The 18,029-nt window shown below is 36.2% G+C and overlaps 1 protein-coding gene across 1 annotated transcript; it reads left to right on the forward strand.

The window, feature by feature from the left end:
• The first annotated feature begins 212 nt into the window (after positions 1-212).
• On the forward strand, positions 213-16,366 carry LOC113094574 (protein phosphatase 1 regulatory subunit 37-like). The gene is made up of 10 exons (XM_026260159.1): positions 213-342; positions 871-968; positions 4,509-4,554; positions 7,019-7,119; positions 8,071-8,190; positions 9,177-9,324; positions 12,781-12,936; positions 13,057-13,169; positions 15,933-16,074; positions 16,164-16,366. The coding sequence occupies exons 1-10, from the start codon at positions 213-215 to the stop codon at positions 16,364-16,366; spliced, it is 1,257 nt and encodes a 418-aa protein (XP_026115944.1).
• The last annotated feature ends 1,663 nt before the right edge of the window (positions 16,367-18,029 follow it).

Consider the following 18,029-nt stretch of genomic DNA (forward strand, 5'->3'; position numbering starts at 1 on the left):
CAACGCAAGAATTCCCAGGAGCAGATTTTGGAGGACATTTCATGGTTGGTTTTCTGTAGCAACGAAGGGTAGATAATGTGTCCAGAGATGTTATCATATATGAGGAATTTTATAGTTCAGAGGACTGACTTCTGAGCTAATGGGATGTCTGCCATAGAAGTACATGACAATTTGGTTAATTCACTTTGCGGGACATCGCTCATAGCAGAAGAATGACAGGGCGCTCAGAGGAAGAGGCAACATCTCAGTCTCTGAAGGAGAGCATAGAAAAACGTGTATCATTTCCCCCAGATGAGCAGATGGTATCTGACTTTGTGGAGAGAAGGGCTGAACTTCAAGAGGGTGAGATGGAGTTGATGTTGCTGACAGCCTCTTCAGTTTAGCTGTGCTCATTTGTATTCGTGTAACATCATTTGTAACAACAGCAAAAGCAACATTGATTGTTATGTGTTAGTTTGGTTCGATATGATTTTTAAATGATTTTGAAGGAAATCCCATATGCTCACATACAGTGTACGGGCATAGTTTTCACATATGTGTAGAAACATGATATGCTTTTTCAGGTTTTTGATTATTAGAAAGTAAAAAAAAAAAAAAGCATAATTTAAAATATTTACTTTACTGTCACTTTTGATCAATTAAATGTGTCCTTGATGAAGAATATATATATATATATATATATATATATATATATATATATATATATATATATATATATATATATATATATATATATATATATATATATATATATATATATATATATATATATATATATATATATTGTAAATAAAATATTTAATTATTTTCTTAAATGGAATATTCTGGATGTGGCTCTTATATGTGGTTTTTAAATTTGTTCTGTTTTAGCTGACAGTCTCACTCTGGCAGATATAATTCTGGCCTACAAGCAGAGCTGTGAAAAGCACCATGTGAAACCAAACCCAAAGGCTCTTGATCAGTTAAAGGTACAGTGGAGCAACATGCATTAATACACACAGCAGCACTTCTCACATTTTGATTTTTTGCTAATATTCGGTTATTTGTGCAAAAGATCTGGTTTGAAATTGCTATATATAATGAACAATTTTGGTTAAAATAACTTTGAAATTAAAGAAAGAAAGAGGATGAAAAGAAAATGAAACATTTTGATCCCTCTTAGGGAGCAGGTTAATTAGCCAACCCCGTTTTATTGAACTAAAAAGGCAAGACAATAATAAACAGGTAAATGAAAGGAAATGAGAAGCACACACTCAAATACACACACTCACACATGAGCATGCATGCATAATTTATACTCTGCACTTATTTATTTTACTTTGACCAGCAACGTTAAGAGCATCGTTTTCTCTTCTGCATAAATTTACGATTAGATCAAGGAGAATTATTTGTGGGAAATTAGCGACTTAGCAGAGCTTACATTAAACACACTCTCTGCATTATCTCCACTCCGCTAATGAACCCAACTGCATTTGAAAGGAATGTAGGTGGTCCCCCTGAAAGGCTGAAATATGTATGGTTAAGCAGAAGCTAAAAGGAAGGATATTTAGTTGAGGACTGTGTGTGAATTTATAATAAGAGAATGCTAAATGAAATTTGCTGCTTAAAGAGCATATTTATCAAATTAGCCTCTCCTTTTTTTTCAGCCAGGATCATCCCTAGAGAATGACTGCTGAAACTATTTAAAGCTTTTATCTTTTTTATTTTTATTTTATTTTTTATTTTTTTAGTGGTTAAAACCGTTGTTTTTGGTTGTACGAAGTTGTATGAAGGATCCCGGGCCCCCTTAGTTTAACACTAGCTAAAAGCTTGAAGGAATAGTTAACCCAAAAATAAAACTTTGTTAAAAAAAAAGTAAATTCAAGATGCAGATGCATAACAAATTTGTGAAAATGTAGCATTAAATCACTTGCTCACCAACTGATCCTCTGCAGTGAATGGGTGCCGTCAGAAAGAGAGTCCAAAAAGCTGGTTAAAACATCATGATAATCCAAAGAAAATCCATCAATGTCTTGTAAAAAGCTGCATGTTTGTAAGAAACAAATTGATTATTAAGAAGTTTTTAACTTCAAACCATTGCTCCCGACTAAGTCCTTAAAAAATAGCATTGTTTTCTCTATGTTTTCTTCCAAACATACAGCATTTTAACTTCACAAGATGTTAACTGATGACTGGATTTGTGAGAATTACTTGTGAATTATGGTGATGTTTTTATCAGTTGTTTGGACTCTCATTCTGATGGCACCCATTCACTGCAGAGCATCCACAGGTGAACAAGTGATTTAATGATTCTCTGTTTCAAAGAAGAAACAAACACAATTTGGATGGCCTGAAGGTGAGTACATTTTCAGCATTTTTTTTTTATTTTTGGGTCAACTAATCCTTTAGAGTAGCTATTATTATTATTTCATTCTCATTTATTCTTTGTTTAGCGGTTGAAGCTGGCTCTGGAACTTTTTCATTCAAAGTTTTCTGTGTCCACTCCGTCTCAGAACACACCAAAACTTCTTGATATGAGTTATTATCCCAGGGGCTTGTAAATGAGTAACGTTTGTTGAAGTCTCACCGCCACTGAAGTGCAAATCCTGTCGGAGGTGGTGGCAATTGTAGAATCAGAAAAAAACAAAAACAAAGAGAAAAGACTTACAGAAGCGCCCCATACAGTATGAGTGCTCGCCTCAGAAGCCGAGGAAGCATCATCAAACGATTCAGCATTTCACATCTCCCTGCAGGATAAGGCGTAGATTTTGTGAGAAGTTTGTATTTCAGACTGAACAGTGCTCCCATTAGAGCGAATGCAGTGCAGCAGAGCTCCCCAAAATCATCCTTGCTCCCAGCCTGACTCTGTCGAGCTGCTTAGCCGTAAGCATTGAACATTCATCAGAAAGCCACAGAGTGTCTGAAGTGAAATAACTGTCCTCCCCCCAATACGGACTGGAATTTCACAATCTCTCACATCTAAACACTGTAGAGTATAAATAACTTTCCCACTTTAAATCTTTAATGTCCATAGCACCCTCTAGATTTCTTTCTTTACTGCATGAAATAGGCATGTTTATTTCCTTCCCAGCTGTCTGGAGCTGCAGTCACCATCCGTGTAACCAATCATGTTGTTTTCGAGGCTAGTTATTTATCATTTTCTATGGCAATCACTAAATTGTTCTATTAAATGTCTTCTTTTTTTCCCCGGCTCTGGTGCTGATGAAGAGGCAGGGAGACAGCGTAACAATTTTAAAACTAAAAAAAAATTGTGTACATTTTCATTTTGGTTAATGATAAATGAAGTTATTAATTTTGTCTATGCTCTTTCTAGACACTGCAGGTTTAATTGCTAATTGTTAACTGGGAATGAATATATTTGCATATTAATTAGATCCCAATTTCCATTTTTAATTTGCTGCCTTCAAAGGGTGTGAGATAAAAGGTTGTGTTATTTTAAATAATTTATCCTTTATTGCAGAGAAGACGCTGAAAGGAAAATGTGCGGCTGATTTGAATCCCTGAGAGCTTTTACTGTATAAAATGTTTCGAAATCATTTTTTTCAACTAATTAAATGAGGAAAACAGGAGGAATATATGCTCTCAGACAGTTGCTAATACAAAGCCACCCAGACTGCAGAGCACTGGAGTGGGTCTCCAGGAGTCTTTGAGTGAAGAATTGGAAATGCACTTGAGATGTCGTCTGTGGAAGTCAAGTTTATAAGCTGTGTCCCGTTCTGCCTGGAGGAAGCAAAGCTCTCTTTATCACTTCATTTTGTCCTCTCCCTCCTGACACATCAATGCATTTTGTACTTTGTCATTTCATTTTCCTCAATACACAGCACAGAACATTGCTTAGCAGCGAAGGGCTTCAGAAGTTTCCACATTTATTAAGATGGAAAACATCAAAGAAAGAAACAGAGGTACAAAACCATGGCCTGAAGTCATCCTTGTCGAGACTTTTTTTATCGGAATAATATTAAACCGTGAGAGTTTGTTCGCACATAGCGATGCTTAATTTGTTTTGCTCTAATGCAAAATCCCAGATGACGTCCTGTTCGTGTTTACAGCAGGTTGACTGAGGGACTTTATCAGTCCGTTGCCTGATAGATGCTAACTGCCATCTGCTAGCTACACTCTAGTGGCTAGATTGCCAGACTGAGCTCAAATGATCTGCGCTGTGACGTACTTGAAATCAACATCCACTGTCTGGTGTCACTTTGAAATGTTGATGATTACATTTTGTCTGAGGTATATTAGTGACAAGATTCACAAAATATCAGATCAGTGCTTTCATTTTATAAGCATTTTATTTTTATTATTTTTTGCTTAATGAAACCAATGTATTTAAATGGTACTGTATGAAGCACATTTCCTATGTTTTACAGCATACAGTACAAGCTGCCATAAACATGAGTAAATTTCATGAATAATTTGTTCATTTTATGAAATATTCAATATTGGCCAATATTGAAACCATGAGTACAGAAATCTCTTGATTTTTAAATGTCTTTCTCTTTTTCATACAGCAAATTAATTGTGTTACTGACAGAGCCAGGTGTTTTGACCTGTCAGGTAAGTTATTTAATTCAATATTTATTCTTTTTGCTATCCCTCTTGAAGAGTGTTTTTGTTTTTTTCAAAGCTAAACACCACCATAAAAATCCCACAGTTCTATCATTTCACCTGAGACACTCATCCCACATCCATCCAGGTATCCCAGCTTTATTCATCTTTCCATCAGCATGTATTTGGCATCACTAGTCTGACCTGCTGTAAAAGCTCAACCGAGCGATCCTAAAACAAACAGAAAATCTTTCAAATTCATAGACACAACTCTGGGAGGAGATGCACACCAACCGTGACAACATAATGGAAGGTTCAAACATGCATTTTAGCAATCAGATGTTTTGTTTATCTTTCCTTCGGTTGTAAATCTCGGGTAATTTGCCCTTTTGTGCTGCGTTAAAATGTGGAATCACATATAAATTAATTTGTTCTAAGAATCTATAGGGCCATAAGAACACGTATAGCCATAACTGGTTTCATTCACTGAGAATTGTAAACAAAACACTATGTAAAACATTATCCCAAAAACATTTGCTTTAATATGGAACAAGATATGGTAGAAAAGCGCATTCACATACAGTGACTTTGCCTCAACCAGTAGCTTAAGTCTAAAGTGGGACTATCATAAAGTCCCAGAATAATAGTGCTGTCCAAAACTAACACCATTGGTTAAGATAATGTTATTAACGGTTCTAGAGAATGTTTAACAATAATATATACTGAGTGATTTGAAATTAAGCTTCCTCTAAGAAAAAAAAAAAAAAGGTAGTCCATTACAATATAAAAAGCAATAAGCAACAAGATGAACACTTCAACAATATTATATACTAATATTAATAATGAAGTCATTTAAGGTAATCTTGCCAGATAAATGCAAGATGAAGGTGAAATGGTTTAAGGAAAAATGGGAGCTAGAATCCTATTTAAGGTGGTGATTTCATTTGAATTTGTATGATGTGATTTGTATGGAAATGTATGAAAAAGAATGTAGGGAAAAAAGAACTAAGCATGAAGGTCTATCAAAAACGTCAAAATGAGAGTCAAAATGAGAGTCAAAATGAGAGTCAAAATGAACAAATGCTAAATATATTGTATGAATTCATACAAATTAGTCATGATTCGCCAAAACTTATAAGAGTAACAAACTTCCATGAAAGTGCATTGACCAGTTTCAGTACCGTATTTTCCGGACTATAAGTCACACTTTTTTTCATAGTTTGGCTGGTCCTGCGACTTATTGTCAGGAGGGACTTATTTATCAAAATTAATTTGACATGAACCAAGAGTAATGAACTAACAGAAAACATTATTAGAGCGCCCTCTCGCGGCTGTAGATGGTAATGTTTTTCTTGGTTCTTGGGTCTAAATAAACGCGACTTAATAGTCCGACTATTGCGACTTATATATGTTTTTTTCGTCGTCATGACGTGTTTTAGGACTGATACGACTTATACTTAGGTCCGACTTATAGTCCGAAAAATACGGTAATTTAATTATAGCTTTGTCATGGACAACGGCGAATATTAGAAAACATCTTTCTGCTGAATGATTGACCAGTCATGATTCAGTATTTCAGAGAGTCTTGACTATTGTTCCACGGGAGACCAAAACATATTTGTTTCGCTTCTGATTTTTATTTTTACAGTGTATTTTAAACAGTTTTATATGTGTCCTGTTATCCCTGAAGTGTTTTTAAGCAACCATAACTTTACTTTCAGAGCTACCAGACTTTGATAAGATCAGAACTTTGATGAGTCTGTTAATTGAAATGTACATGCTGATGCTGAAGGGCATTAGTTTGGGATTAACTGCTGTCCCTTTGATGACTGAAACAGCGTTTATTGATTCCAGCAGAAGAGAACTTGAAGTGCGGATCAGCATGTTCTGGCTTCGTGCTCACTGTCACACACTGATGCCATCTAACTCCAAGTCTCAGTGTCATTATCTGCACATGGCAGAGGGGATTAGAAAAATGGGATTTCTGACCCCCCCCTCCTATGGTACAGTTAAGTGATTATTGTAAAAAAAAAATAAAATAAAAAAAATTACAAATGATTATGCTAATGATGAATAAATTATTATCTCCCCAACACGCAGCTCTGAGCATTCTGGCTTCTCCCCGACCAGGGAGATAAGAGCTTATGAGGGGAAGGGGGCCTTTGCAACGCGTGTCTAATATAGATGGACTGCTGTGGCCATCAAAGTATTTCTCAGGGCTTTGTTTAAAAGTCATCTGTTCCTGCATAATCAGAAGCTCTTTGATTGTCTCCTTCACTGAAGTAAGGGGATCAGACATGATCGTATTATGTGGGTTCGTGTCTAATATGCCTCACTTTTGAGTGGCAGAGATTTTGTATAGTGCAGGTCTACGATTGGTGTTAGTTTATCCAGTGACGTATGAAAAATTTAGGTAGAGAGAGAGTCACCAAAAGTGTGAATAGTGATTTCTCCATTTTGATTGTTTTTCCAGGTGAGCGGTTAGATTATTGCTCCTGCGAATCTCTTGAAGAGATCCTGAAATCAGTGCAATTCGATTTTATCAGTCTGAAGGGGGCCGAGCTTGAGCAAAATGTAAGTACATGAAAAAAAAAAAAAAAAAAAAAAAAAAAAAAATTCACACATGGTCACATTTTCTAATTGTACTTATTTTTGATGAAGTTTTACAAAACGCAGTACAATAGTGTTATCAAAATTAGTATGCCATCTTGATAAAAGAATAAAATAAAAGAATATCCATAAAACAAGTTTCTTTAAGTCTTCTACTTAAGTCGTCATACTTTGTAAGCCTGTAATGAATAGACACTATAACATTTTTGAGTTTTCATTTACCCCAATAGCAAAATAAGAAGAAAAATCTATCCACAAAACTGTTTATATGACTTTCCAAAACAGGAAAAAGACATAGATTTATCAAAAAACAAAGAAGTCAAATTGTCCTTCACTTCCTCAGCCTTTATAGCCTATTAGAAACACCTAAAATAATAATAAAAAAATAAACACAAAGTAGCTACGTCATGGATGTACATTATTTATACAGTATGTATATTATTATTTTTTATGTATTATTATTATTATTACTACTACTATTGTTACATTGAAAATAACAATTCTTTGCTACATTTCCGATGTCAATAACTGTGAAAACGTAGTCTGTGAAAAAGGCCTTTGATAACTTTTTGAGTTTGGGATTGGAAATCTCTTTGAAGGATTCATTAAAAGAGCGCGCTACTCGAGTCATTTGTTCATGACTACAGGAAGCCATGTTTTCTTAACATTATTTTGCGGTAAATGATCATTTTATCTCAACACATTACATTCGGAAAACATGATGTTTCTTTAGCGGTCACGTAGATTCCGTAGCGAAGATTTGCCCTACTTCAATCTACCGCATTCTTGACACCAACAAAGCAAACAAAATTCTGACCTCATGCTCATGCACGCTCCTGAAATTCGGTACAACAATATCTATTTTTTTATTGTCAGGGTTCTGTTTGTCGACATTGACTTATTTTCTTTCATAAGGGAGCATCATCTTTGCTAGATATGTTTTTGTACTACGAGTCAGCTACACACCTCGACGTGTCCTCGAACTCAGGAATGGGATTCTCGGGTTGGCTGTCACTGTCACACCTCCTCCGACAGGTAAGATGTACATATTTCTTGCGGCACATTGAATTGCGGCAAACATAATTCAATTATAATATGCTGTTATTTTAACCTTTTACTATTGTAAAAATATATATATATATATATTAAATCAATTAAATTATTTAAATCAAATAATGAATGCTGCGCAAGAAACTGGATTCAGTGACTTTGTGATTCACATATTTTTTGATTAACAAAACAAACTAAACAATTTAAACCATATAGATGTGATCAAGAATTTGTATCTTTGATGCCTTTTATGCCGATTTAGCTAAAAAGATTAATCTTAGATTTACTTATTGTTTACTTATTGTTTAATTATGACACATTGTAAGTCTTGGCAACTTGATATTTTATCTTAAAAGTAAATTAATTAAACTAAAAAAAAAAAATCTATGCAAACAGCTGCATTTTTAAGTTCTATAGCCTAACACCGCTCATGTTTTAAATGTTTCATCAAGTGTGAACCGATACCTCACAGTGGTATTCAGACTGAATTGGAAGCAATGAATTACCATGCATCAAAGATGAAAATGTCCGCACTGCTGAATAAAGCCTCATTCACACTTTGATTTTAATGGACATCATTACATTACTCATAAAACGCCTGGCAATATGTGTTCATTTAGAAACAGCTCTAGATGAAAGACGACATCACCTCACGGTGATGAGGACTTCAGTGGTAAAAACCAAAGGCACGCTCTGAGGCGGTATTATATGAGATCAATCAAAATCTTCCAAGAAAGGGAGAGAAGAAAAAAATCTGGACACTTTGAAGTGGTGGACTAAAGGATGAGTCTGGAATGGCCTGCAGATCTTTGGGAAGAATTGTTTTCCGGGTTTGACGTTTCGGCTTCTTTAGACAGGGAGGTTTTTTGATGAGAGAGGGTGAGACAGAGAGGCCAGTCCGCAGTGAGGGCAAAACCAGGCCTCTGAGTCTCTGTGTCTCTCTCTGATGGTTTGCTGTCTGGTCTCTTCAGAGTGGATGCCTGTGGAGGCTGGATGCTTGCAACATGCCTATGGTGGACTACGCTGCGCAGGCCTTGTCAAAAGCCCTTCTCACCAGCAGGCTGACAGTGCTACACCTTGAAAACACCTGCCTGAGCGGCAAACCTCTCTTCACACTTGGTATGCCCAGCACACAACCATCCACTTGAAGTGCATGCGATCTAAAAATGAAAGGAAGTTTGGGTGATAGCGGCCTGAGAATATGACCTTGTGCTGTGAAATTCTAATACAGGTGCATTGTGGGAAATGGGGACAGCTGTGTTACTTAAAGGAATAGTTCCCCTCCAAAAAAAATTCTATAAATTTACTCGCTCTCAGTTTCAGTACATGAGTACCGTCAGAATGAGAATCTAAACAGCTTATATAAACATCACGATAATCCACATGACTCCAGTCCACCAATTAACGTCTTGTGAACTGGAAGCAATCATTTTGTTTATGTCACTCTATTAGTTCATTGAGGCATGTTAAACATCGTTGGGGAATCCTGGAGTGTGACGTAAGTAACCCCAGTATTACCAATCAGCGTTACACAAGCAATGATATGAAGCAACCAACATCAATATCTTAAATGTAACGTTAGTTCTATATATAAGTTTGGGGTAGAGAAAGCTGCTTGGCTTCACGGGGGAAACAAGCAACAGCGAAGATGCTGAATTAAACATAAACACAGCTTTTGAGTCTTTCCGAATATACATACCAGCCATGATATATGGAGCCCCGCACATGACATGCAAGAAAAAAAAATATAAGTTGTGCTTACGGTTTACTTTTTTGTTCCCTCGATTTACTAAAATGTGCACACGATTACTATTTTCTTCCCTCAATTTGCTTAATCATGGGCACAATTTATGTGCACGATTTAGCAAATCGAGGGAACAAAATATTAAATAATGCACACAATATAGTATACTATATATTTCCCTGCATGCCATGTGCAGGGCAGGGCTCCGTACTAAAAATATTAAATTCTACTGACCTTGCTTGCTCAATTTTTGCAGATCAGTTCTTATGAATGAATGACGTGCACTACCTGTTGCTTTGGTCTCCATCAACAAAAATGTGTGAGAACCACTGGAAGAAACAGTGAAGTTACACAGCTGTTTACTTTGAACAAAGTTAATTTTATGGACTGGGAATCATGTGGATTTCTTGTGAATTATTCTGATATCTATAGCTGTTTGGACTTTCATTCTAAGGCACCGATTCATTGCAGAGAATTGTTGAGAAGGTGATGTAATGATACATTTCTCCAAATCTGCTCTGATGAAGAAACAAACTCATGTGCATCTTGAATGGTCTGAAGGTGAGTATATTTTCAGCAAAATGTCATTTTTTGGGTGAACTTTTGCTCCACATTAATGTGGCTAAATAATGAAAAACACAGCAAAGTGCATCTGTTCTTATATAGACTCATAATTAGGATGGCCAAATATGTATATATTTTTTATTATTATTGTGACATTTGGTTTGGTGTTGGTCTAGCAAGTGCTGTGCAAAATTTCCCACTGCATTAGTACATTTACTCCAGGTGGAGTTTGAAATCTTTTAATGATAACAGGACAGCACAACACACCATCTTCAAAAATCACACCTTATGTTCAGAAAGATTTTTTAACAATGCAGAAAGTGCTAATATCAACCTACAAGTTGCTTCACTTGCTCTCATATGAATACTGCAATATGCCAGTTCTAAAGTATAGATAGCAGGTGTTTGAAATGAGTGTTCTCCATGAGTGGCCCTGGCCAGCAGGAACAGATGAAGCAGGACAAGGGGAGGAGTGGCAGATTTTGGCCCAGTGACCCTAACAGCTAGACTGGGCTTGGATTAGATGTCGTAATCTCCTTCCTGTCACTTTACACATTGCTGCACCGATCCATTCATAACACTTCGGCCAGCTCACTGTGAGATGGAGTCTTTCCCACAGCAACTTTTACAGAGATGTGCAGGCCCTTCAAACCTGTGCAAAACACTGTCATTAAGACATTTGTTATTAAAACATATAAAACCTATGGCATCTTGTATCTGGCTAAGTGATCCCACTATATAATGTCAGTAGTTATTCATATGACAATATGTTGTTAAAGATAATGCAATATTAAAATGCTTTAAAACATGTCTACTTATTGTATATGCCATTCATAGTTTTATCTTTTTTTATTGTTTTTAAAGGGGTTCCTTACATTTACATGTGTAAATATGATATTTGACCATTAAGAGCCGTGCTTGCACAGGTTCTGCACGATCCTCTTTACTAATATCCTCTGCATCTCAATCAGGCTCAAAATGATAAACAATACTGACATTGTTTACAAAACAACTTGATCACATGTCGCTGAAGCGAGGGGCGGGACATTTAGACACGCACTAGAGGCGGTTTAGTCAATCACAACACACTGGGCTAGCTAACCAAACAAAGCCCATTTCTGAGGGAGGGGCTTCATAAAAGCAGGAAATAATCAGCATGTTTGTAGGAGAAGGGACAGAGCGTTGTGGAATAAAAGGTAAATTATGTGAAAAATAATGTAAAAAAAAAAAAAACGTGAAACATTCACACATGTTAGACTGCACCCCATAAATACTATAAAGCCTAGAAAAAAAAGTCATCCACCCCTTTCAGTAAGTGAAACAGAAGAGACAAATTCATAATATATTTGTTCTGCATTTGAATCCAATTTTATGTAAACATGTCTCAAATTGAATTTGAATTTTTTTTTTTTTTTTGGCTTACATAACTTTGTTCATTCACCACACAATTGCCATTTTGTATTGCATTCTGGGAAACAGTATTCTATGCGCTAAGGATATCATGCTGTTCTTTTTTGGTAATCAGGGTATTTGTGCATAGAAGTAGTTTGTTGCCACTGCTGAGACATCATGCACATGTCTAAATGGAAAATTAGCCCTGAAAATGACTGGGTAAAAGAAAGAGAGAGAGAAACAGATGTTGTAGTAGACTTAGGCCATTAACAGAACCCCAAAATAAGACATCTTACAGCATATTTTTATGGCTCTGTCTCTTTAAGCAGCACGTGGATCCATTTGATAATTTGGGGCCACCCTCCTGCACCCCCCCCCCCATTCTTACCAGCGGGACGCCCAGCTTCTGATCATTGCTATCGATCGGTGGGGCCCTGATTGCGGGGACTCGCTGACTCGCACTATGGAGTCCCTCCGATCGATTCAACGATCCCCTTATTTGGTTCCTACTGTGTATGATGACGATGTTGGCATTCCACATGCAACCAAAAGGGTCTGATCAAATCTGCCGCATTGATTTGAACAGACAGCTCTGTGAGGCCACAGACAAAAAGCCCATGAAAGCTTCTCTGGCCCTAAAAAGGACATGTAATGATGTTGATGATTAAAATGATGAGCGTGATAATCACAGCGATGTAAATAAAAGTGAGCCCTTGGGTCATTTGGAAGAACCGTTGTGGGCATTTACAGAAATCTGTTCTTTTTTGTTGTTGTTGTTGATGTTGTTGGACTGTAGCAGAGTTCTTTGGCACACATATGACGGACAAGGACAAAGCATCATGCTTATTGAAGATTTTTCTTAATTCTTGCCATAGTTGGTGCTCTGAAAAAGAACGTCGCCTTGCAGGAGCTTTACCTCTCTGAAAACAACCTCAACGGCTACCAGGACTCCATGCAACTTGGCGACCTCCTCAAATACAAAAGCACTCTTAAAACCTTGGACCTAAGCAACAATACCATGTCTGACTCAGGTATGCCTGTTTTGTTTGAGGACACATTGTGTGCTTCCAATATCATGGTTGAAAAGGTGTTTGTGGTTAAATGCACAATTTGTTTCAGCTCTTGTGTAGTCATCTCTCTCGGTTCCACAGGTTTGGAAGAGATTTGTGATGCTTTGAGCTCTCAGAAGACTGGTTTGAGAACGCTGATACTCAGTAACAATCACATCACTCATCTCGGCATGAGCCATCTACAGGATGTTCTGGTGAGATTTTCTGTCGGGCAAGATAATAGAGATACGTGTCATTTTAATCATTACAACAGCACTTCAAGACTTACGTAGTGTGAATGAAAAAGAAGATGGAATTAAAATCTAACACATCTGGAAGATTAAGAAAAACATTTTCACAACTGCGTTTCACAATGTGTTTCAATTAAAGAAAAAGTTTCCCCCAAAATGAAAGTTCTGTCATCATATAGACACTCAGATGTTGTTCCAAACTTGTGTAACTTTTCTTTCTTCTGTGAAACAGAAAAGGAGAAATTTGGAAGAAATTCAAAAAAAATTCTGATTTATGCAAAAAAAAAAGAAAAAAAAAAAAAAGAAGCAAAAGCACCATATTAGCACCATAAAATGTGTTTGTATGAACTTTGTGCTATATTACAGTTCTACCGAAGCCATTGAATAGCTATCTGTGACTGTCACTGGAAATTGAAATTTAAATGGACTGATTTGAAAGAACGATTCATTCACAAATGGATGTCAGGATTTTCACTGAAGAGCTGTGGGAGTTGTAAGAGTTTCTTACAATAAGCTATTGCATGGCTTCAGAAAACTCGACAGCCCCAGTCCTGATTTACTTACATTATTTGGAAAGGAGTGGGACGTTCACCTGAAAATTCACCTTTTGTTTTCCAGAGAAATTTCATTTTTGAGCGGGTCTGTTCCTGTATAAATAACAGTGGGTTGCACAAAGTACTGTAGTAAAAACAATGATTTTCACTCAGTATGTTACTTTTTCAGTTATTTATTCATTCCTGTTCTATCTGAGTGTGGCTTTGATTAAAGACGAGCAGTGACACTGCATGTGGCCTCTGCTTGGCGTTGGAGAGGAAGTACCCAAACTGTCAACATGACAGCTACTGGATATCTCTCTCTCTCTCTCTCTCTCTCTCTCTTTTGTGGTCTATGGCAGAGTTTGACACACACAGAGAAGAGAGAAGAGAACAAAAGAAAATGACTTGTCTCATCCTGACTGGAAAGCTCATCTCTAATCCTTAATAATATCTATTCCTCTTCAGCAGCTCTGATTGTCAGAATAAACTGTACCTTTCTGTCATCTGAATGGCGATTCAAATCAAAAGCTACAAATTAAAGGCCTGCTTTCTTTTCTCTCGGCCTTTGGCGTGTTCACAGAGGATTCATTCAGGCCAAAAATAAAGCCTGCTCATTCCATTTTGCCTGTACCAAATGGGAACAGTTTGATTAAATAATAGATATGTGTTTAGAGGGCTTTTTCATGTGGTCTGTCATTAAGAAGGATAAGTAGACATCCATGCGACCATAATGAATATAATTAGTCCAATGGCTGGTCGTGTCGAATATGACACAGGAAGGGCTGTTATTAACCTTTCCTTTTTTTTTTCTTTTCTTTTTTTCTTTTTTCTGGTGTTTCTTTAAAGGCAGAAGAAGAGAGAGTAGATAACTGTTTTTTTTTTGGGGGGGGGGGATTGGCATGATGTCAGCTGAACATAATTAAATCACAATGTTATCCACATTTCTTCAGCAGATCCTTGTCTGACCAAATGGAAATCGGAAGACTGAAGTTTTCAACCATAGGCTGTTAGAATAACACTTCAGTTAACTTTAAATTTATAAAATGTTAACAATACTTGCAATGTTTGTAGTAAAATTAATCCAATTTTTTATTTATATATATATATTAAATAGTTTGCATTTTCTTAATCCAGTTTTTTTTTCAGCACCACTTACAAATAAACATTCATTATAATTTAATAATAATAATAATAATAATAATAATAATAATAATAATAATAATAATAATAATAATAATAGCAGAATTAATAACAATGATTATTATTATCATCTTTCATCCTTTCATTTTTTTTTTATAAAAATACATGTTATATTATTCAAAATGAAATTGTTATCTGAGTTTCTTCTGCAGAACACAAAAGAAGATATTTTGAAGAATATTGATAATCAAACAGACATCCAGCGCGTGTGAAAAAATAAAATAAAATAACCTTACTGATTTTTTATGATCTATGCATGTTCTTCTCACCATCTTTTCTATTCTACGGGAGAAAGAAAATGATACAGATATGGAGCAACATGAAGGTGGAACAATATGAATATGAATTTTCTGAGTGTACTAAGTTCATATTAGTATATTTACAGGTAAAAATATTAATGATAACAAAAATACATGACAAAAAAAATCTGTTGAATTCTCAAATGTTTTACATTTGAAATGGCATTTCAATTGCATTTTATTCTAGTTTGTTTCTTTGACTGGGCTTGTTGGTTGTGTCTGTATACATATACCGTACATGTGCGTGTGCATATGTGTGGGTGTTTACATGCTTGAGTGTTGTAACAGTGACGCAAATGAACTGTGAGTTGATCTCTGAGCTTGTTTTTTTAGCTGTCTGTGGTTTTTCATTTAAAGCAGGAGACTAAGTGAGTATAATGAGTGTAGCGCGCTGGCATGGTGTACGTTCTGTTATGCAATATGACTTTTCCCTCATGTGCTCTGCTATCTCCTGCTTTATTCAGCTTCTAATCGTGCTTCATAAATGGTTCAGCTAATATGCTCTTGAGAGCCAGTCTATTGCCACGCCGTGGCGTGACACGTAAAGCTCTCAAAGTGACACACATTCACCATCCATAATTGGATTCAAATGTACAAAAAAAAAGGACACTTTTGAATTCTAAAAAGTGATTTAAATTCCTCATCAGTGGACGTTTTCTTAAACATCCTGTTTTTCTTTTCTTTTTTTTCAGCCCCACTTAAAAACACTTGAAACATTGAACCTTGGCAAAAACAACCTCGAGAACAGAGGTATTCACACGTTAAAGGAGTCCCTCATGATCAATCGCTCTTTATTGCAACTTGGCCTAGCCTCTACAGGAATAACATGCGAGGGTAGGGTTTGTAATATTGCTTTTCTAGCTTCTCAGATGCGTTTTTGTTTTACCTTCTCACTAAGATTGTGTTTTCTTCCACCGTGCCAGGTGCTGTGACTTTGGCTGAGATCCTTGCAGAGAATCCACAGATCCAGCGTTTGGACGTACGGCAGAACCAGGTGCTTGCTGGGGGCCTCATGGCTCTGTCGTTGGCCCTGAAGATCAACCGTTCACTCATCAGACTGGATCTGGACCAACATTTGAAAGAGGAAAAGGTCAGTTGTCAGCTGTTCCTCATCCTGATTATCTAAGTGTTTAGAACAGTAATTCTGCATGCAGATGGTCCTTGGGTCTGCCTGGAAATATCAGGGTTTTTTTTTTTACTAGTTTTCAGGCCTGAGATATCACAGAAATAAATTAAATTATGTTGTGTATAAGAATTTTTCTGTCTGTTAAGAATTTTATTGGAGACATTTTTGCGCTAATAACTATATATGTTTAAATCTTTATTTATAAATCTATAGATAAGTATCTGACAAATAAAAATGTGGCATTTGGTTTATGGGTCAAAAACTATGGAAACATTGTGAAAAGTTGTATTGTTTTTTTTGTTTGTTTTTTATGTTTATTGATGAAAAAAATAGAATTTACTTTCTTTACACACAAAATTTGGGGGCTTCGCCCTCTCAGCCCATGTCTCTTGATCACAATTATTATTGTAAAGTTGCTCATGTAAACTAATTTTTGCTATAGCATGAGTTGTTGCTGATCTCTTAGAGATGCTGCTTCACACATCATCGCAAAAGCCCTGAAAAAAAAAAAAGATAACACAACTTAAGAACATGCCAGACCAGAGAAAGTTCACTTGCCATCTGTTTGTCAGGATTTTATCTCCGCTATCTTATTTGCATATTAAAGCATTAATTAAAATCGTGAAAGGACAGGATGCTCTCTTTAAAACAGATTCTGAAGCTAGATTGTTTTATTTTTTATATCAGTCATTTGTTTGGATTCTGATGTTTTTCCCTGTCAATCAGTTGCACCTTTAAATATATTTTCACCGATAAACGGCCTGAAAACATGCCATCTGTCTTAAATGTGCATAAATGTGTCATATTTAAGCTCAGCTGAAACAGAGGACGATGTTATTAACATTTCCACCGTGATAGATTACAGCAGGGTGGTATTTAACCGATGGAGAATGAGACATTTCACTGTGGCAGTACAAGAAGACACACTGCTGGGATTTGTCTGGGCCAATCACAACGTGGCAGAGCGACTGACGATTGTATTAAAAAGCAAATCTTTCCATCAGAAATCAGCGGGTGGTCAGATCAAGTGTTCTGATTCAGTTTCGTACAATTCCCTGGGATTGAGAAAAGCGAGAATTTCTTTTTTCTAAAGGAAAGTGTATGCAGATGTGTGAATGTGTGTGTGGCGTGATTTTGCATGTGCATATTTAAACAAGAAGAAGGTAGTAGATAGGGAATGTAGGTCTTTGTGTCTTTGTTTACAGCATCTGATTTGGTGTGTCTGTTGAAGAACCAAATCTATTTGATCATTGGCCTGTTTGTTGTTAATTATAAATTATTTACTGATCTGAAATATTCATTCTGGGAGTCTGAGGAAGTTCAGAAATATGGGACCATGTTATCAATCTCTTTTGAAAGGTGCTTATACTCTTAGTTAAGGTCAAACTTGACACACTCAACATTTCTCATCAAATTCTTCCAAGACCTGCGCTGTATACTTTGTGTATGCCAACAGTTGTCTCATTTTTGTCTTTGTATTTCTCCTTAGGAATGTTATAAAAAAATATATTGTCTTAAAAAAAATGTTGTCTTAAAGTTTAGTTCAAAAATGTCTTAATTTGTGTTCTGAAGATGAATGTATGTCGGGTTAGAAATTACATGAAGGTGAGAAACCACCAATCAGAGCTCCGGTCCATAACTTTGTTTGTGTTCAAAATGTAGA

This window comes from Carassius auratus, unplaced genomic scaffold (assembly GCF_003368295.1).
Source record: "Carassius auratus strain Wakin unplaced genomic scaffold, ASM336829v1 scaf_tig00215410, whole genome shotgun sequence".
Lineage (NCBI taxonomy): Eukaryota > Metazoa > Chordata > Actinopteri > Cypriniformes > Cyprinidae > Carassius > Carassius auratus.